At 38.7% G+C, this 20,403-nt stretch overlaps 4 protein-coding genes and 1 long non-coding RNA gene across 9 annotated transcripts; 3 read left to right on the top strand and 2 right to left on the bottom strand.

The window, feature by feature from the left end:
- Positions 1-1,437: 1,437 nt before the first annotated feature.
- On the bottom strand, positions 1,438-2,293 carry LOC121051951. The gene is made up of 3 exons (XR_005807579.1): positions 2,197-2,293; positions 1,914-1,963; positions 1,438-1,578 (listed from the first exon to the last, which is right to left on the bottom strand). It is a non-coding gene; the product is annotated as an uncharacterized LOC121051951 (long non-coding RNA).
- A 2,282-nt stretch (positions 2,294-4,575) lies between these two features.
- LOC112176892 lies at positions 4,576-8,183 on the top strand. Its single transcript, XM_024315006.2, has 3 exons — positions 4,576-6,244; positions 6,835-7,024; positions 7,783-8,183. The coding sequence occupies exons 1-3, from the start codon at positions 4,685-4,687 to the stop codon at positions 7,908-7,910; spliced, it is 1,878 nt and encodes a 625-aa protein (XP_024170774.1). The 5' UTR covers positions 4,576-4,684; the 3' UTR covers positions 7,911-8,183.
- Positions 8,184-8,814: 631 nt separating this feature from the next.
- Positions 8,815-12,186, bottom strand: LOC112176899. 5 transcript variants are annotated; one of them, XM_040515858.1, is made up of 5 exons: positions 12,057-12,186; positions 11,165-11,371; positions 9,901-10,897; positions 9,726-9,794; positions 8,815-9,141 (listed from the first exon to the last, which is right to left on the bottom strand). In XM_040515858.1, exons 1-3 carry the CDS (start codon positions 12,134-12,136, stop codon positions 10,426-10,428), a joined length of 759 nt encoding a protein of 252 aa, XP_040371792.1. In that variant the 5' UTR covers positions 12,137-12,186; the 3' UTR covers positions 8,815-9,141; positions 9,726-9,794; positions 9,901-10,425. The 5 variants fall into 5 exon arrangements, with proteins under 5 accessions (XP_040371792.1, XP_040371795.1, XP_024170800.1 ...); XM_040515861.1 differs by having other exon boundaries at positions 8,815-9,107; XM_024315032.2 differs by having other exon boundaries at positions 9,726-10,897.
- Positions 12,187-12,298: 112 nt separating this feature from the next.
- Positions 12,299-15,903, top strand: LOC112176894 (protein GRAVITROPIC IN THE LIGHT 1). Its single transcript, XM_024315021.2, has 3 exons — positions 12,299-12,524; positions 12,609-12,670; positions 14,292-15,903. Exon 3 carries the CDS (start codon positions 14,355-14,357, stop codon positions 15,621-15,623), a length of 1,269 nt encoding a protein of 422 aa, XP_024170789.1. The 5' UTR covers positions 12,299-12,524; positions 12,609-12,670; positions 14,292-14,354; the 3' UTR covers positions 15,624-15,903.
- A 1,856-nt stretch (positions 15,904-17,759) lies between these two features.
- On the top strand, positions 17,760-19,321 carry LOC112175430 (pectinesterase inhibitor 9). The gene is made up of 2 exons (XM_040512878.1): positions 17,760-17,792; positions 17,914-19,321. Exon 2 carries the CDS (start codon positions 18,082-18,084, stop codon positions 18,721-18,723), a length of 642 nt encoding a protein of 213 aa, XP_040368812.1. The 5' UTR covers positions 17,760-17,792; positions 17,914-18,081; the 3' UTR covers positions 18,724-19,321.
- Positions 19,322-20,403: the final 1,082 nt, after the last annotated feature.

The following is a 20,403-nucleotide window of genomic DNA, read 5'->3' as shown; positions in this document are numbered from 1 at the left end:
TCAGAAAAAGAGGGAGAGAGAGGGAAGATGTCAATATTGAAATATAGGAGACCATTTTCTCAAAAAAGAAAAAGAAAAAAAGAAAAAGAAAATTGGGGAGAGAATCGCACGTGAGAAAGGAGAATCGCACGTGAGAAGGTAGGTGTGAGTGTGTGACCTATGACTATATATATATAGTAACCGTTTCATTTTCCTTTTCCTTCTCCTTTCTCCTACTGATCAAAACCCTCCCGAGCTCCCTGCTTCAACACTAGCCTAAGAGTACTGCGACCAAAACCTAGAGTCCGATAAGGTATGGTGCTTCTCTCTCACTCTCTAAGCTACGCTCTGTCTCCCTGGACTCATTTCTCCATTATAACTTTAGCAAATTAGTACTAGATTTTTTTTAAAAAAAATCCATCGTTAACTTTGAATCTCTAACTCTAAATTAGTACTAGATTCTAGATCTATGTGTTAATTAATTTATAGATCAAGTTTGAAAGCTATTTCCCTTGCCCTCTCTAGATCTTCAAGCTTTTGTCTAATTTCCTATTAGTCGATTTATACCTTAAAAATAGATGTGGGCTTTTAGAGAATAGACAAGTTTTTCATAAGATTAGATCCAGGAAAATTTATAGGTCATGCGTGTTGATGAGTTTATAACATAGCATGATTTATGCATGTGCTGAAGATTTATACGTAAAAATATCCGATCATACATAAAAATACAAAACCTACACCATATAATATTGTCACATTCACTTATTTAAACAAAATTAAGAAGTATTTTTAATAATCTGCTTTAAACAAAAACAAAAAAATTATGTAAGAGAACTTAGGCTTAGTTTGGGATTGCTGTGCTGTGAGAGGAATCACTTTCGAACTTGCTGTGAGAGGAAACACTTCCGAACTTGCTGTGAGAAGAAGCAGCTGAGGTGTTTGGTAAACTGTTTTGAAAAGTGCTGTGAGAACGAAAAGCAATTTCTAGGTGTTTGTTAAGTTGCAAGGCAAAAGTGCTTTGGCTGTGTATAATTACCAAAATGGGCATACATGGTAAGATATGCTACTAAAATACATAATTTTGTTTTTTGATTATATAACCATACTAAATGAAAAAATTCCTCATGTATTATTCTTCTACCCTTGGTTGGACCGAATAAATTAAACCTTTCAATATGCATATTATGTTTTACTATTACACAAAATAAATATAGAATATTTGGATTAATTTCCCGACCATAGTTCAACGGGAACCATTACACAAAATAAATTAAAGTCACTTGAAATTTGCAACTAAATGGAACTAGTAGATGCATTCATTAGACTTTGTGCAATTGCATTTCTTAACACCTATATATATTTAAAAAAAGATATTCAATTACATACATTGCTTTAAAAGCATCGCATTTGAAACTAAACCAATACAAGAAAGAACTTAAAATCATAAAAAGTGGTATATAACAGTCCTCCATGAATTTCATGCACAAATGAGCTGCTCCAGAATGAACTTGCTTCAAACTCTTTGGAGACTTTGTGCCCCAACATCCTTTCTCAAAGGAGCTGGTAATTGCCTTGACTATGTCCATTGCTTCGATTCACCTGGGACCATAGTTGTCATTAGGAAGCTTGGATAGATGCAGACATAGGAATGACAGAACAAGAAATGATGAGGAAGATAAGGAACATCGTTTTGATCGTGAAAAAAAGCTCACTTATTGCCCACATAAAAAAGAGATGATAGTTACAATACTGGGGACATGAGAACAGACTACAAATGGATTGTATAAGAAAGAAAAAGCAACCATAGAATGAATATGCCAATTATATTAATATATAAATGACTTGTCTGAGCAAAAGAGAACTTGTAAGAATGATGCAGTATATGTAGGAAGAGAATGGATCATTAATAATAGTCACAGTTTGAAATCTCTCACCTATAAACTACTAATGAGGTAGCACAGCCAGATGCAAAAGATGTGAGAACCTGACATCATGAACATTCCAGTCACTAGCAATTGCAAAGGCAAGAAAAATAACAGATTGTGCAAGTAATTTATGTTCTACAAGTTGGAATCAAGGGGATGAGAAGAACAAGGGGCATACAACATTCTTCAAAGTCCAAGAGTACACTAATTCAGTTTTGTCACAAAAGTAATTTAAATGAGGTTTTTGAATCAAATTGGTATTCACAATTGTAAGCTAATGTTAAAAGATCACCTTTCCCTCTGTTGCTGGGAGTTAAAAGATGGGTCTGCAAGCTCTTTAGGATCAACCAATAGGCAGTCATGTAACAGAACCTACAATGTAAACCAACTAAAACCATGAAAGAGGAAGCTATGGTTAGAGCAGCCAAGAGTTAAATCAGAAAAAATTTAAAAGCTGCAAAGATCAATCAGAAATTCAGAACATACGAAAAATCTCATACTGTTAACTAGAGGGGAAGAAAACCTAAAACAGATGGAAGAGAGGTCAAAACTATACAACTTAAAAGCAAGGGCTACATTCTGCTTAACATGCATGTACAGAAAGATAATAATGTCATGAACAGAACACAAAAGAACATAACAAACAAATGATGGGATAGATGCTAGCAAGTACCAGGGGAGCTGTATTAATTGAAAAGCATGCAGAAGTAACATGACAAGCTAGTTGAAGAGTTATAATATTGAGATAGTCATGGTCATAAGATGTAATCTTTAGCTCTTAAAATATGCTTTATAATTTTGTACTCAAAATAACACGACAAGCTAGTTGTTGATAAACACAAGAGGACTTGTCTGTGCAATGTCAATGGCAAACAAGTCAGAGCACAAGCTAGTAAAGAACAACAATTCTCACCAAGTCATCGATTAGAATACAAGTGAAAGGACAAAAATTCCCTCACCTTGCACAATTACTGGAATGCTTGTTCATCTTCATCATCTGGTTTCCAAATACATGAAGAAAATTAAAAAAAATTGCAAATATTAGAATCCAAATTCTAATTTTACTTGAGGGATTGATGCAAGCAGAACCAAAACGCAACCAAATGTGTGCCCATCACTTCCTCACATTCCTTCCTTTCATCCATACCAAACTCCTCAAAATTATTATAAATGCATCTTTCTCCAGTCTATCTACCTATCTTTCTCTAATCATCATCAATATGCTCCCCCACTTCAAACAGAGTGTGAGTCTGATCTCTGGCTAGCTAGCCACTCAGCATATATATGACAATAATTCATGCATGTTGTCTGACACGACACATTTTTTTCTTCTTCGAATTAAAAGGGAATACGTATATATTCAAAGTGAAAGAAAAGCTATATATTTATTACTGGGCAAAAGGAATTCCAGGCATTGCATTAGGTTTATATATATATTGAACTCAAATTCAGAATTTGTATGAATTCAACCTAGATCTCTAAATTACTGAACTTTCCTAGCAAACAGGCACATGGAAACTGATGTAGAATTAGGGGAAGACAATGAATATAATAAACAAAACAATTCACTTGAACATTCACATTCCCACAAAGTGGGTGTATTTCAATGAGTAGAGAATGACTCAAAGCTGATGCTTTAAGAGAACCCACAGATTGTCTCCATATGGGATTCTAGGAAAAAACCCAATTTCAATTGCCTCCATTCCATAATTTCAATTGGCTCACAGTGGTATCGGTGATTCTAGGAACAAACCCAATTTCAATTGGCTCCTCCATCCCATAATCGAGATAGCTGGAACAAACAGAAAAACAAACACGAACGTAAACAACCAACCAAAGCAAACTAATCTTGCAATATGAAAGAAGATTGAATGAATTGAAATACCTTTGTTTAACACGAAAGGATTTATTACTTCATAAGAGGTTGACCCAATATCTCCCCCTCAATCCTGTAATTCATAATCTCAACCTAAATTTTCAATCTCTTCAATTACCCACTAAAAAAAATCCTAGAAATTAGAAAACCCACTTGACCAAATCAGCTTCCCTTACTGTTGGAGTGCTGCAGCCGCTTCAGTGTCTGCAGGAGACTCCAGTGACACCGTTTCAGTCCAAGACGTTTGATTTGGTGGACGACCCGTCGCTGGATTTGATCATATCATGGGGTTCTACTGGAAGAAGCTTCGTGGTTTGGGACCCTGTGGAGTTTGCGAGGCTTGTCTTGCCCCGAAATTTCAAGCACAACAATTTGTAGAAAGAGGAGGAGATGGGCAAAGCTGAACCCTATTTGTTTCAATGTAATTTTTCGGAAAGAAGGAGGACAAAATTGGTAGTTTGACAACTTTCATTAAGTTTCTACTGTTGCTCCGTGTTTTTCCCCAAAGCAGCTCCAAAAGCAACCAATCGGTTGCTTCTCAATTTCAGCTTCTAGGAGAAGCAATTTGGACCAAAAGCCACTTCTAGAGAATTACCAAACACCATACCATAAGTCCAAAAGCAGAAGCAAGTCCAAAAGCACCTCCAAAATCAATCCCAAACTGGGCCTTAATCAGTCGATCAGACCACCACCGTCGGCGTGACGGAAAGTTTTCAGGCATGAGAAACCCCAAGTCCCCAAGTGATTAGCTTCAAGTGTAACATGTGGATCGGTATAACTCTCTATGTATATACACATACACGGCCAAGTGTCTGCTGCGCAGAGGATCCCATTGCACGATGCTCTAGAACTTCCAACATCTTAGAGGACCATTCTCCTCTACAAAAAACGAACGCAAGGAATAATGCCACCTCTCCCTCCCACAAGGTTCTCGTTCCCTCTAACCTCTCCACTCCTCCACCTCCTCCCCTCCACCACCACCACCACCACCACCGCAACCATGTCCTTCTCTTCCTCTTCTCCTTCCCCTTCTTCACTCTCCAACCCCAAACAACCCGACCCACAACTCGACCAAAACCTCTCGCAGGTCCTCACGTACCACAACGACACCAAGCACCACTTCACCCGCTACGCCAGAAGCCCTCGTGGCCTCGACTGGGCCAACCAGCCCAACCCATTCCGCCGCTACCTCTCCTCCCCTCTCCTCCCTCTCCTCCACCCCACACCACCCGACGACCACCCCTCCCCTCTCTACTCCTCCCTCTTCACCTCTCTCCCTCCCCCAAAACCCATCTCCAAATCCACCATTTCCCAACTCCTCTACGACTCTCTAGCTCTCTCCGCTTGGAAAACCACCGGCTTCTCCACCTGGTCTCTCAGAGTCAATCCCAGCAGCGGTAATCTACACCCCACCGAGGCTTATATAATCTCCCCGCCGATCCCTTCCCTCTCCGATTCCGGCTTCGTGGCCCATTACGCTCCCAAAGAGCACTCATTGGAGCTCCGGGCCCAAATCCCAACCTGGGTCTTCGCCGATTTGCTTCCCAAAGACTCGTTTCTGGTCGGACTATCGTCGATTTTTTGGCGGGAAGCTTGGAAGTACGGGGAGCGGGCTTTCCGGTATTGTAACCACGATGTGGGCCATGCTGTTGCGGCGGTTGCGGTGGCGGCGGCGGAGCTGGGTTGGGATGTGAAGATACTTGATGGGTTGGGGTATGAGGATTTGGAGAAGCTTATGGGGGTTGAGATGTTGCCACATTTCGAAATTCCGGCTCGGGCTGTGAAGGGGAGGCTTCCCGAGATGGAATTCGAGCACCCGGATTGTGTTCTGGTGGTTTTTCCTAGTGGAGGTGGTGGGTTTGAGGTGGATTATGAGAAGTTGAGCTTGGCGATTTCGGAGTTTTCGAAGTTGGAGTGGAAGGGGAAGCCGAATGTGCTTAGTAAAGAGCATATATGTTGGGATGTGATTTATAGAACGGCTGAGGCTGTGAAGAAAGAGAGGGATATAGGAGGTAGGTTTTCGGTTCAGGCGTTTCGGAGTAGTGGGAGTTGTAGTGAGGGTTCTTATAAGGGTTTAACGGTTAGGGAAGTTGTTAGGAAGCGGAGGAGTGCTGTGGATATGGATGGAGTTACTGCGATGGAGAGAGACACGTTTTATCAGATTCTTTTGCATTGTCTTCCTTCGGGAAGTGGAGGGAAGCAGAAGCGGCAGCTGGCATTGCCGTTTCGGGCTCTTTCGTGGGATGCTGAGGTACATGCTGCTTTGTTTGTTCATAGGGTGAAGGGACTGCCGGAGGGATTGTATTTCTTGGTGAGGAATGAGGATCATTTTGATGAGCTCAAGAAATCTATGAGGTCTGGCTTTAAGTGGGTGAAACCTCAGGGGTGCCCGGAAGATCTTCCCCTGTACGAACTGCATAGAACTGATTGTCGGGCTATTGCTGAAAAGCTCTCGTGCCATCAGGTGTGCCAACCTTCTAATAGTTTTTTATTTTGAATTTTCGTACATCAGTAGAATAGTGTAAATGGGATGGTATATGAATCTGATGAGAAGATTGCTGTTGAACAATGTATGCTAGTCATGAAAATAATTTTGAAAGAACATTAAACCTGGAAAACAAAATGGGAAGATGAATGTTCTTATTGTCATTGAATTTGATAGCTCTGTACAACATTTCAAACAAGATGGCAAACAGTGAGATTTTTGCATTAAAATAACCTGAAAATTATACATTTTAAACAAAGCAATGCTATTTCTGCATTTTGAACATTAGTGGTGGGGTAAGTGCTATTTTTTACTTATTGTAGAACTTGTGAATTATCATTTTTTTTTAAACCTAAATTCTAGAACTCTGAATTATTCCTTCGGCTACTGATTTTCCAAATCCGCGATTTATACTATACTTTGTGGTGCAATTCTTTTCTTATTAATAATAGAATTTCCACTACCCTATCTTCTTCTCTCTGTTTTTTTTTTTTGGGGTGGGGGGACAATGAGGACTACCCTATCTATGTGTGTCCAAACTCTTACTGAAACAGTGATTCTGCATGCAGGAAATTGCCAGTCATGGCTGCTTTAGCCTTGGCATGGTGGCTTCTTTTGAGCCTCTTTTGCAGGACAAAAATGTGTGGATGTATCCTCGATTATTTTGGGAGACTGGAGTTCTCGGTCAAGTGTTGTACCTTGAAGCACATGCAATTGGCATTTCTGCAACAGGAATTGGTTGCTATTTTGATGATCCTGGTATGATTGCATCCCTTGCCTGCTTTCAAAATCCAATGAATTCTGTCCTGTAGATATGGCAAGGTCAATGGTTTATTACACATCTGAGCTGAATGGTCTGAAAATCCAACCCTGTAAAAAGTAAAGCACACTAATCTATTGATTGTGGAAAGTTTTGTGATAAGACAAGTCTTTAGGATATTGAACATAAATCAGTGTCTAAGGTTTAGTGCAAGGATCACTTTGGTGTCATCACTTGTTAAGTCAGAGCCATTGGAATCTAAACAGTGTCATTCTTAGATGTATAACCACTTAACCAGACATGAAGTATTGCTAAATTCAATACATCTGTTAAATTTTTATGCCTTGTGACTTAGTGACGTTAGGTCCTGAAACATCCATTGTGAATGTAACCTACTTCTATATATCAAAAAACTGACCCTCTCAATAGTATTGATCACATCAATGCTTTCATGTTGTCCAGTGAAACTTCTATTGTTATTTGTTATCTGTTTGTGCCTGTAAGCTTGTTTAATACAACATGCAAATGTTTCTTTATGGTTAAGCATGTGAAACTTGTGTGACAAATCATATATTTCTTAAAAAGTGATGAATGTCCATCAGCTCAATGGTGTCGCAATACATTAAACTAGGACTGGCCCGACTACATGGCTACTAATAACATCCTTGTGTGGGGCTGAACTATCCTAATGTCCTCCTCTGCATCTTCACATGTGCTATCTGTGTTTCTTTATAGTTTTCCTGTTGTTGTACTGCAGTGCATGAATTGCTCGGGTTGAAAGGATCGAACTTCCAGAGTCTGTATCATTTCACAGTGGGAGGCCCAGTGATTGACAAGCGGATTATGAGCCTACCGGCATATCCTGGCCCTAGTGTTGATGCCTGAAAACAGGGTTTTAGTTAGGGATAGATAACTATATTGCTTTGATTGTCATGGTTGTACATATATACTAGAAATCACTAGGGAATAGTTTTTATCTGGTGGATAAGTGCAGTCAAGTGCTTATTTTCCTTGTAATAGTTAGAAACTGCTAATTCTTCATTCCATTGAATGGTTTAGCCACATGCTTCTTATGATGTCAAGCATTATATGTGTTTCCACTCTAAACGGTTTGCGATTATACAAATACCATTGCCGTGATGACAGTTTCTCTGGCAATTTAGTATTGTTAATACTGCTTGTGTGAAGGCTCAGTTATGAAATCCGTGGCATACATATACAGAGTACCTCAGCTTACATAGTAAGAGACATGATGTTGGATAATGCCTGGCTTAATTGTGTTTATTATCTAATCCAAGACCCGGAACGGGTTGAGGATGGTAATCTCCCTTCATAACTAAAATGGGTAACATTTGGTTGATTCAGCCATCAAGTTCCGATAGAAGATGAGCCTTCTTTTAAAATTCGAAAGGAGAAGAATAATTTTCACAATGTTTCAATGGATATCCTAGAGAATTCAGATGTTTGCTAGTGAACATTGAATATAAAAGTTGATACGTGGAATATTTGCAAGGAAGTTATTCCAGACCATTCTGATGACATTGTTTTAGGGGTGGTATCGATATGCTGATCTCTGATCTCTCTGGAAGATCAAAGGATACCTGAACATTGGATCATAAGCTCCAAGTGGTAGATGGGTCTGCATACAAAGTGATAAAGGACGAGAGTAAAGAAGCTCATAACTTCATAAGCAACTAGATGACAAGCTGCAAGTCTACTTCTAGTCCAAAGCTATTCCAGTTTATTCCGATTAAAAACAAGGATGTACACAGATTGATAGTATGAATCATTGATCAATGAAAAATGAGACATTTTTATTAGACTTCTGGAACCAAGAGAGATGAGTACAGTATACAATGATCTTGTTATATAAAAGGTCCCAACTATTGTAAGCATGTAGCTTTATAACTATACACAACTACCGAGAACAAAACGTGGTATACTCAACACCTATAGCTATCTTATATTTATTGATCAACAGTATTTCCAGACTAGTCGGAACAATATCATCCACAAGTTTTATATCCACTGGAGACACATAGGTTGATCTGTTTAGAAAGTAGCCATCCCTTCGCTGCACTCCTAACAAAATGGCCACAAAAAACCAGTAAAACACCTGCAGTAGATGCATGTCATCAGAAAGGAGCAGACATCGTTTTTTTGTTTTTTTTGTCTTTCGGGTTCAAAGAAAAGGAGCAGACTTTCATCAAGGTAAATGTTATGCAAGCCTAAAGATCAATAACACGGTTGTGCATTAATGGATTCACTCAAATGATTGCAAATATATGCATGACAAGAATTTAAAGCAATAAAGAGTAACTAGAATCTGCTTTCACCATCCCAGTACAGAATCAATAAAGGTAGAGAATTATACCATTGAAAAGAATAGAATGAGAGAGAACTATTTAGCATACTATGATATAGTAATAAATTATTATCAAATTTTGGATTGGAATCTTCTCGGTTCTTCAGACGCTTATGCAGGGTCAGGGTGGTTATTAGAAATGAGGATTTGTGTGAAAAAATTCAAATCTTGCATCTACTACGTATAAAGGCAAGAGCATCTAAACCAAGCAATGGAATATAATCCCAATTCCTCTGTACTTTTGTCCACTTTAAAGTTTAATTTAACAACATATAGCAAACCATTCCTTGCAATAAAATTTACAGAAATGTTACAAGAGAAAGGGATAGTCTCACTTGATAAGGGAAATGCTTGGCCCTTGAGTGTGCCTTGGGAGAAATCTCCTAGCTGGCTATCAATGAAACCTGGTAAAGGGATGCATACTCTCTTAACCTGTTCAAAATCTTATTGAACAACTCATAAGGAAATAGAAAATAGACAAGGATAAGAAGTATGCTATAATCTTCTCACCAACATCTTCCCACATAACCGAAGGGTTTCCATCCAACAACACTATTTATCATTTCAACCAACTGCTGTTTCCAGATGAATGGACAGGGAACTATCGTAAGCAGCTGGACTGGAGGCACATATTACTATCCACTTTGAAAAGTTGAATTCCTTCGCTTCAGTCCTCCTTATCTTACTTTTTTATTCTGCTGCCTCCAACAGAATGAAACATATATGCTGTAACTATATTTCGAACATAGTGAACAAAAGGAGCAGACTTTCATCATAAGCTCAAGTGAAGAGAGTTCAGTCATCAGAAGAAAGTTCTAATGTTTTCAGGAGCTACAGTATTTTGTTAAACACAAGCAAGGCCACTTTTCACTGTCTCAAACTCTCAACCCATTAACTTTTGAGCTCTTCAATTTAGTGAAAAGGGCTCACCATGTTCCTCCACCATTGTAGTCAAGTCAACCTATGTTTACCAATCACATTTCTCGATCCTTGAAAAATGAAACATCTGTAAGCAGCATTTGAAAGAGCCATTTGTTAAAGGAATAGTGAAAATGCATCTAGTACAAAACTGAAGGGGTTACTGAATCCGAAAATGTCATTGACTTCATATTTAAACGAATCCAAGAAAAGACCCATCGCAAGCCCAGCTTTCCAATAATTAAACTTGGTTATCAGGCTTTTAGTCTTCTTCAATAAAGGAAGAGAAGCCTTGTACATGAGGGCCCCAATCCCCTCCACAATAAGCACAGCCAAGGCCGCAGAGAGAATGTCCCAGTCTCCAGTTTGCCCAATAACAGTAGCATAAGCAGTTGAACAATAGAAACCGACTAGGAAGAAAAGTATTTTCACGGGTAAACCTCTCCTTATCTCTCCAATTCTGGCACCTAACTTGGATTGAACAGCTTGGATAACCCTAATTAATCTGGTTGTGCCTGTAGTGCCATTTGTTGGAGATGGGTCTAACCCACTGTTATCTACACTGCTTCTGACAGACCATGAAATCCTCCTGTACAGTTCAATAGAACACAAGAAATTATACCAGAGGAAACGTTCAATACTCCAATATATTATCTTTAAGTGCGTTCAATTGTAGAGGTAAGCACTCAAAGATTTGAAGTCTTAAACACTCAAATGCCATAAAAAGCAGAGGAAAGAGGTTTAAAATATATTTTCAAATAGGTGTCATGGTAAAATATCTCAGTCACTTTCTTTCTATGAACATCATACCACATGTTAAGATCCTATCACAAATTCAATTTGCATGGTGACTTACTTGAAATTGTTGACTAGAAGAGGTTCAGGCATACGGAAGAAACAGCAGCGAGAATTGAGCTTGTGCCCAAAAGTACTAGTAGGCTTGTAAGACATTGCACAAAGACCCAGCGCTATAACTCTGGAACCAACACACTTAGAAGATAAAAGCTTAACATTTCTTGGATAGGTAGGCACTGTAATTGCAGTCGCCATTATCATATACAACCTGCAAGCAACAATTCACAATACAGGTCTAAATAATGGGGGTATCCAATGAAAATTATCCTCAACAAGTATGATTATAAAAAATTATCTTTCGATTAAGATACAGGGTTTTCAAGTAAACAAGTATTTTCCACCTCATAGATTAGTCCAATTTGACTATTCTCTGTATTGCCAAACACCAAACTCCTACAAAACATCGATATACAGATGACCCAACAATGTAAAAAAGTTATCACATTCCAATTTATTTGACACAGAATAGGCATGCTTAGGTGACAGTTGATTTCCATTTTCACTTCTTGGGTTTAAAAATCTACTTCTCTATATCCACCAGTAACCATTTCAATTAACTGGAAAGTAATCTTATGAAACTGAACAGATGTTTTCCACAGATTTCAGTCATAGTTTGAGTCCTGTCTAATTCTGGGTTAAACTAATGCATCACACTGAAACACAAGAAAACAGAGCACATTCATATTAAGTAGGAAACTGGGTCTTGCAATCCACCTCCAACCTTCCTCAGAGAAGAAAATAATTTATAGAAGTTTAATAAACAAAGGGTATTTTGCATCTAAAGCAATTCATCAAGTAAGCTTTGACTAAACGTAATATCAACTCACTAAGAACCCAGAAAGCAAAAAGAAAAAAAGAACAAGAATTTAAGAGAAAGAAGAGGCTTTTCTTACAGTCTGAGGCTCTCACACAAAATAAGCATAGGATGGAGAATCAGGTTTGCTTCAGCTATGAATGACTTTCTTCCTTTCATTTTGGTTAATGTACTTTTTTGGACTTTTCTGTTGGGTGTACTGAGTAAAACTTCTGGTGTGGTGCCATTTTAAACTGGGGCTATAGTTAACCCGGCCCACGACCCATGTCACCAGTCTTCCTATTTTACTTTATGGGACAGAGAAGAGAGAAAGAATCCCAAATTGAGGCGAAAGTTTCGGTTTTTAGTAAAAGGCTACTGATTTTGAAGCTATGGCGGTGGAACCCCAACTTTCCAATTAGGGTTTGCAGACCCTGATCTTGAACCCATCACAGAATATAGGGTTTTTGGAGGAGGAGGTAGGTCTAGTCGACTGTAAAGATTAGGGCTTTGAAGAGTCTCGGGCTTTAAGATCTCTGCTGAGGTTGAAAGGAGGAGTCTTTATCAGGTAAAGTAAGCAGATTTGGTTATGTGGGTTGAGTAAAATTACTTATGGTTTCTGAATTGTTAATCTTTTTTACTGGGGTTTTAGGTTGAAGAGTGTATTATTATGTTTGGTAGATGCAGTCTGGGGCTGATATGCAATTCTAACAGGTAAGCAGTTCATGCCCATTTCTCATTTTTGCAATATATGATTTGTTTTTTTTTTTTTTCCCTTTTCTTTTCTTGTATTTCCTATAAATAGAAATTTGTGTGATAAGTTATAGTTTTTGTTTTAGTCTTATTGTGTATGGTATAATCTGAAATATATGGTGTGATTGGATGAAAAAGTAGAATGATTTTCTTGGTGTGGACTATTGTATGAGACTGAATTTTAAGTAATTTTTGAAGACTGTCCTGATAATGTGGTCCTAATGTTCTAGGTAAGCATTGTTTTTGTATCGTATAATAATTTCTTTGGTTCTTTGACGCGGATCAGCTGCCGTAATTGCAATGTGGTATCACTTTTTTCTTTTTGTTTTACCATATGTTTGATGTTGGATCATTATGTTTTGTATTTTTTTCGTACTTAACTACTTACCTTTCAGCCGGTTTTCTTTTCGCCTCATTATTTCCTCTCTTTTTGCCAATCACACGGTAGGCATCGGGAAGTGAAAATAAGGATCATGTAAAAATTTGGATGTGGTTTTTGTCTTTAAACAAGAACAGTGTTTTCTTATTCGTTTTGCTGTGAGCCTTTGATTACATATGAGAGCCTCAGGTAGTTCCTGAACTATAAATAATACACCTTATCATACTTGGCATTCCTCAAGCCATCAGGTGATCATACAAGACTCTAAGTTGTGTTATTGAATCATTTGTGTATACAGTGTGTGCTTACATGTTGTGGTACATATTCATGAAGCTTAATTTGATTCAACTTTCTTGTACCACATTCCCCATGCTTTTTCCAGAATAGAATTGAGTATATGCACTGTCACATATGAAGGGACAATCTTGATAGCAACCTTAACGTTTAGAATGTTTTGGTATTTGAATGTTTATTTAGTTCATGTATCTTAGTTATACGATGTTATTCTCACTGAGTTTGAACTAAGTTTAATGTGTGTGGAATTGTGGATGAGGATAATATAATTGGTTGTACAGAATGTCATGTTTTGACCTAAATCAACTTCCCCATATTCATAGCCCTGTCAGTTTCTTTAAAGGAAAAGCAAATTGATTAATCATTGAGTTTGTTGGAGTCATGCTTGCTAAGTAACAAGAGTACTTCTGCTGGGTGCAGATTCCATCTAGTTTCCTCTCTGTGTAGTGTTTGTTTTTTGAAACTACCTGATACATGCCAATGCTTCATTTGAAGTTTTCTCATCTGGGAAATAAATTGTTCGTCTTCAAATTTGTACTGATTCTAGAATTTTCTCACAGACAGATAAGAACATGGGGAATGTTAGAATAGGTTTATGATGTATTTCTTGGTTAGGGTAGAAGATTGGTCATGTTCTGGAAGTCTTGAACATTCTATTGAGTGACCAGAGAACCACTAAGACATGAAGATATTCATCGGATAGGCTGTCTGCATTTAGGCATCATCTGAACATTTGTTGGAAAACCTGGCCACATACATTCTTATTTAGCCATAGTCTTCTTATGTATAAAGCTGTTTATATAAAGATGCATTGCACAGAGAATTGCTGTAATGTTCTTGATAACCACATTATTTCTGTATTACGACCTGGTTTCAAGATTAGTGAAAACACTTGTGTTAATGTTGCAGGTCTGCTAGTGTTAGAGGTTTTTCTGAAGGATTTCACTTTAACCACTCCTTTTGGAAGTAGCTATGCTACCCACTGGAGCACGAGATACACAACTCCGTGAGAGCAATAGCCAGAAGGTTCACCCACAACCGATGGAAGAGTCAATGAATCAGAATCCAGAAGCTGTGGAAGCCCTGATATCTAAGGTTTTTACAAACATCTCGTCCCTGAAATCAGCTTACATCCAGCTCCAAGCTGCTCATACTCCCTATGACCCTGACAAAATTCAAGCTGCTGATAAACTTGTTATTTCTGAGCTGAAAAACCTCTCTGAACTTAAGCACTTCTACAGGGAGAACAATCCCAGCCCAGTATGTGTTTCTCCACAGGATTCCCGCTTAGCTGCAGAAATACAAGAACAACAAATTCTGCTGAAAACCTATGGGGTTATGGTTAAAAAGTTCCAGTCTGAGATCCAGAATAAAGATTCTGAAATCATGCAGCTTCAGCAGCATATTGAGGAGGCAAAACAGAAGCAAGCTAAGTTGGAAAAGAACCTAAAGCTTAGGGGCTTGTCTACAAAAGAATCAGAAGCTTCTGCCGGTGAAAATGGATTTTCTCCTGTGGATTTAACCCCTGATCTCTTCACATCGGTTGTTGAAGCTGCATATAAAGCTATTCATGACTTTGCCAAACCATTGATCAACATGATGAAAGCAGCTGGGTGGGACCTTGATGCAGCTGCTAACTCAATTGAACCGACCGTTGTTTATGCAAAGAGACCTCACAAGAAGTATGCATTTGAGTCTCATATATGCCAAAGAATGTTCAGTGGCTTCCAGCAGGAAAGCTTCTCCATCAAATCAGACAATCTAACAATAAATAAGGAGAGCTTCTTCCACCAATTTCTCACTCTGCGGGACATGGATCCATTGGACATGCTTGGCCAAACTCCAGATTCTATTTTTGGGAGATTTTGCAGGAGCAAGTACCTAGTAGTGGTTCACCCGAAAATGGAGACTTCATTTTTTGGGAATTTAGATCAACGAAATTATATAATGGGTGGTGGTCATCCAAGGACTCCGTTTTACCAGGCTTTCTTAAAACTGGCCAAGTCAATATGGCTTTTGCACAGGTTGGCCTTTTCGTTTGATCCTCATGTTGAGATCTTCCAGGTTAAGAGGGGGAGTGAGTTTTCAGAGGTTTACATGGAAAGTGTGGTGAAGAATTTGATAATGGATGAAGGTGATCAAAAGCCTAAGGTTGGTCTCATGGTGATGCCTGGTTTTTGGGTTGGAGGCAGTGTGATTCAAAGTCGAGTTTATCTCTCTGGTATGAAGGTTGCTGAATGACAGGCGAGATCTGTTCTGTTCGATGTCCATATGGGTATGTGGTGTTTTATACAGTGTTGCTACTCCATATATTGTTGTTTGTATTTTTCTTGTATAATTGTAAGATGAAATAGCTATTAAATATCAATCATTCTCTCTATCGTTTCTGGCATGTGTTCTGTAATAACTTATAAGCAGACGTATTGTCATCTTTTCTTAGAATCTGGTGTAAAGAAACTACGAGGGAATGAGTCAATTTGGATTACTATTATGTAGTATGAATCTGTTCGATTTGTTTGGAGCATTTTATTGCCATATACATGTTCAGCTTTAGGTACTTCATTTCTGAAATTGTCTACCTGTGTTATTCGGGTACAATTCTGTTAGGATTCAGATCCTTTATTATGTCCTATGCTGAATGGTACTTGATTTTTGAAGATTTTCTTTATGATATGGCTACATCTGAGTCCCTGATATGCTCTCTTAGATCCTCCAGGGCATAAGAGGCTCGCTCTGTTTCTTGTAAACTGAACCTGGGGTCAATACTCATAACCAGGACTAGAAAACTGATTAACCTCGCCATTTTATGTTGAGATGTAATGCGGAGAAATGATATCTAGGACTAGGAGTGAAATTTCTATTTATGCAGTGTGAAATCAAATTCTAGACCATGACCAACAGATTTTGATCAGAAACTGTTTATGATTCTCTTTTTTGGTTGGGACTATGAATCTTGGGACTTGGGAGCCCTTGTCCCAAGCATATCATGTCTAAGCTAACATGTTGACATCTTCATAGGAAATAGGTAGCATATTCATCTTATTCTTTGTACGAGGAGAAGGAAAGCATGTTTTACTTGGTCAATGCAAGGTTGCTTGCAGTAAGTATGTTGGTGAAACAAAGACAACAATGTCAGTAATACGAGATCTTGCAAAATGAATTGCATGCAAGATGTTCCAAGATTGTAGCGGAGGAAAAGGATCATCTTGATTGATTTTCCGAAAAACCATCTAAACCCACCCACATGATTGATTGCCCACTAGCGTGGTGTTCCTTCCCCACTCCACTTGCACTATCCTATAACATATAATTAGTGTTTCGTTAATACATTACTCTAGAATCTCGTTACAAAATTGTAAGGATTGTGTTCCTAACATAAATCCTAGTATACTAATTTAATGCGCAATCATTCTGTTAACCTTCTAATTTGTTTTGGATGGCTAATATCATCTTGGTAAGATAGACAACCATATATTGTAGTAAATTGTTAATATATAATCAGGATCACAAAAGCTAGAGCTCCACCTGGCACCAATTGGCTAAACGCATTCGTGGCCACAATAGAGGGAATCGTTACCTTAAAGCCACCCGAACAACCAGCACTCTGAAGATGAGTACTCCAGGAACCTTACTGCTTATTACGAAAACATTACCCTAAACAACCAGGACCATCATGCTCACAGGTACAGTAACCATCGCCATTCATACAACTATGGGCTGTTACCAAGCTAAGCACCATTATTAGCAAAAAGAACCAGAAAATGACCCTCCTCCCATTCGTAATCATCATGACACCTTCGGGGACCCCAGATGAGCCCCTTGAAACCATCACAGGAATTAAGAACCTTGCCAACCAAGTAAAGACCATCCAGATCAGTAATCAAATTCACCCCAAGTAGTGTGAGATACACCACATCTGAATCCCCCAAAGCAAGCTTGGCAACCAAATGGGGCACCATAAGATCAACAGCAGACATACTAGAGTATGCGAAGGTGCTAACAAAGAAGCCCTAATCCTAAGAGATCCAGAAAAAGAAAACGCTGGAACGTGTATGTGAAGTTCTTGTTACTAAAAAAAAATTTAATAACAGATATATGGGCATTCTTTTGTTCCTCTAAGATCGATTCCTCTTTACTGTATCAAGATAGTTTTGCACTTTTGTTCATGGTTTTCTGTGCAATGGTAGAATAATGAAACGTAGAATACAAAGTGATCGATCGAAAGAGAAAGAAACGTAAACTACATGAAACTTTGACCAACATATATAATATACAACACGTGCTAATTGTCTTTCCCATGAAGTTCTGCAGATGTTGGCTACCCAGAAATAGAGAATCAAGGTTGATCTAGCCAGGCATGCATTCCTTCACAACAAAGATTCTTGCTGTCTGTCAAACATAATGCAAATGGTAGGCAGATACTTGTCATAGTTATCACCTTAAATAGTAAACAATTTTGATCTAATCCGGATTTTTAATGGGATATCGATCTTCTAGACCCAAATATAATAATGCACACAATTTTTTGCAGCTTAATGCACTTAAAGCGCACGTTAAGCCAACCATGTGATCATCCATGTGATAACCCTTATATCCCTAGCTATATAATCACCATCTTACTCCATGACATCTATCAGACTCAGAAATTCAAACCCTCTTTATCATTTTGACATTCCTCATTTCCCTCGTCAGAAAAAAAATGGCCAAACTTTGCCTTTCTTTGCTGCTAATCCTCCTTTCCATCTTCTCCCTTTCGAGCACGGTGGAGCCAGCCTTTTCCGGACATACTGCTCGACGTTCCAGGGCTCGAGCCAACATCGAAGCCGCATGCCGGACCACCCGCTACCCGGACCTATGCGTCCACTGCCTCACCACCTACGTCAAACCCAACATGACCATCCAAAGCCCCCAGCAACTTGCCCAAGTCGCCTTGACTGCAAGCCTCTACCGTGCCCTATATGCCAGGGCGTTCGTGCTCAAGGTAGCAAAAGAGCTTAACACACTGAAGAGGGAAAACCAAGTTGTCCGAGATTGCTTGCAGCAGATAAACGATAGCGTGGACCAACTCAGTGGATCGATCAAGGAACTACGTCGTTTGGGGCAAGAATCTGTGGGTGATGACCTGTTTTGGCACATAAGCAACGTTGAGACATGGGTTGGCACTGCTCTAACTGATGCAAACGATTGTGTAAATGCCCTTCCGGGACCAAACATGAGCAAACTGAAGGCGACTATTAAAGGAAAGATGCTCAATGTGGCTCAGACGGCTAGTAATGCACTGGCTTTGTTTCATAGTTTTGCTGCAAGGTATAAAGCTGCCAGTGCCACCAAGAAGCCCTAGGAGCCTAAGCTAGCTATAATAGCTAAATAGCTAGCCTTTTCATCAGGATGGATGCGTTTTGTTTTTGTGCTGTGGGTTTAATCTTGTTCATTATTTGTGTGTTAAATACTTGTTGATGTTAATATATGTTTGTATGAACGTACTCACACAGTGAAGGGATCGATGTTAATACTTAATACCAAGTTTTTCTACGTCTTGGAAAGTTGTCTGTAATATCTTTCTAGTATATATGTTAACCATGTTTGTATCCGGAGGGTGTTTTTCCGAGAAAATAATAACAACATCACTATTAATAAGAGATGAATAGGAGGCATTTCTGTACGTATCTCTGTTTCTACGATCATCGGATCCATGACCATGTTTACGGTACGTCCTCCCGGGAATTAATCAACCATTTAGAAAATCGTTTAGTTTTGATTACGGTCATCAGCATTTCAATTTTATCAAACATTTTGATCACCATATATCTTGGTACGTATATGGCTATTTTTTTTTTTTTTTTTGGGGTGCTTAAACTGAGATAAGAATCAACCATTTCAATTATTAAATTACACGACAGTGTAGTAGGATGTCCGCAAAAATGCAAAAAATTGAAAACCCTATTATACAAATAAATGTTCTTGTTTTTGTTCTTGTTCTTGCATAATTTAACTTGTTTCGTGGTTGGAGTCAGTGGGACCATCCATTTTCACATCCAGCTAGAGGAGGGAAACAGGTCGGCCCGGCCGTCTAAAACTTTTTTAAGCGAACTTATTCGTGTTTCATGTTGTGTTCGGGCCGGCCTATTTATTAACGTATCGGGCTCTTACCGGTCTATTTACTTGAACATTAAGTCTGACCCGGTCTATGGTTGAAGCCCATATCGTGTCGGGCCGTGCTCTTGCCGGGCCAATAAACGGGCCTTGCTTGGGCCATCCCAAATTTAGGCACGATTTTAAAATTTTAATTTGAGTATTATTTTTTTATTTGGAGTTGAAAGTTAATTTTATTCAACTACTTAGAAATAAGACTCTCAAATACTTTTCCCTAATCTTAATTTTCTAAGAATCTAAGATTAGTTTCCTAACGGTTTGTTTCTATTTCACTATAAGAAAGAAAGAAAGAAAAAATTGCTTTTGACCATTTATCCAATTTGGGCCCAACAAATGCCCACTTGCTCCACTAAGATTTGTGTGCCCATTTACCCAATTTAAATGTAAAAAAATAAGTTTGCCCTTCAAATAATTAAAAAGTCATTGGAGACTTCGTGGGACTTCGATCACCTACTAGAGGTTCCCAAAGAGGTCGCTGGAGATCGTTTTATTACCCCCAATAAATTTTTATTAGGGGCAATAAAATGTTTATTGGGTATTATTGGGGGCAATAAAACAGGAAGTTGGACTCCGGATGTTGCCGAAAGTTCGAAAGAGGTCGACAGAGATTATTATTCCGCCCCCCCCCCCCCCCCAATAAAATTAGGGGCAATAAAAAGTTTATAAGGTATTATTGGGGGGCGTAAAAAGTTTATTGAGTATTATGGGGGGTTGATAAAACCAGACTCTGGACTCCGATCACCGGCCGCCGGATTCGACCAGAGTCCGGAGAAGTCTCTCTCTCTAAGTGACAAAGGGAGAGAGGGCAAAATTGTCCCAAAAATAAACAAAAAATAATAAAAATAGGATAAATTTCAGTTTAGTACCC

This window comes from Rosa chinensis, chromosome 1, assembly GCF_002994745.2.
Source record: "Rosa chinensis cultivar Old Blush chromosome 1, RchiOBHm-V2, whole genome shotgun sequence".
In the NCBI taxonomy this organism is placed as follows: Eukaryota; Viridiplantae; Streptophyta; class Magnoliopsida; order Rosales; family Rosaceae; genus Rosa; species Rosa chinensis.
The sequence above is the reverse complement of the archived record's forward strand: the minus strand, read 5'-3'. Positions and strand labels throughout refer to the sequence as shown.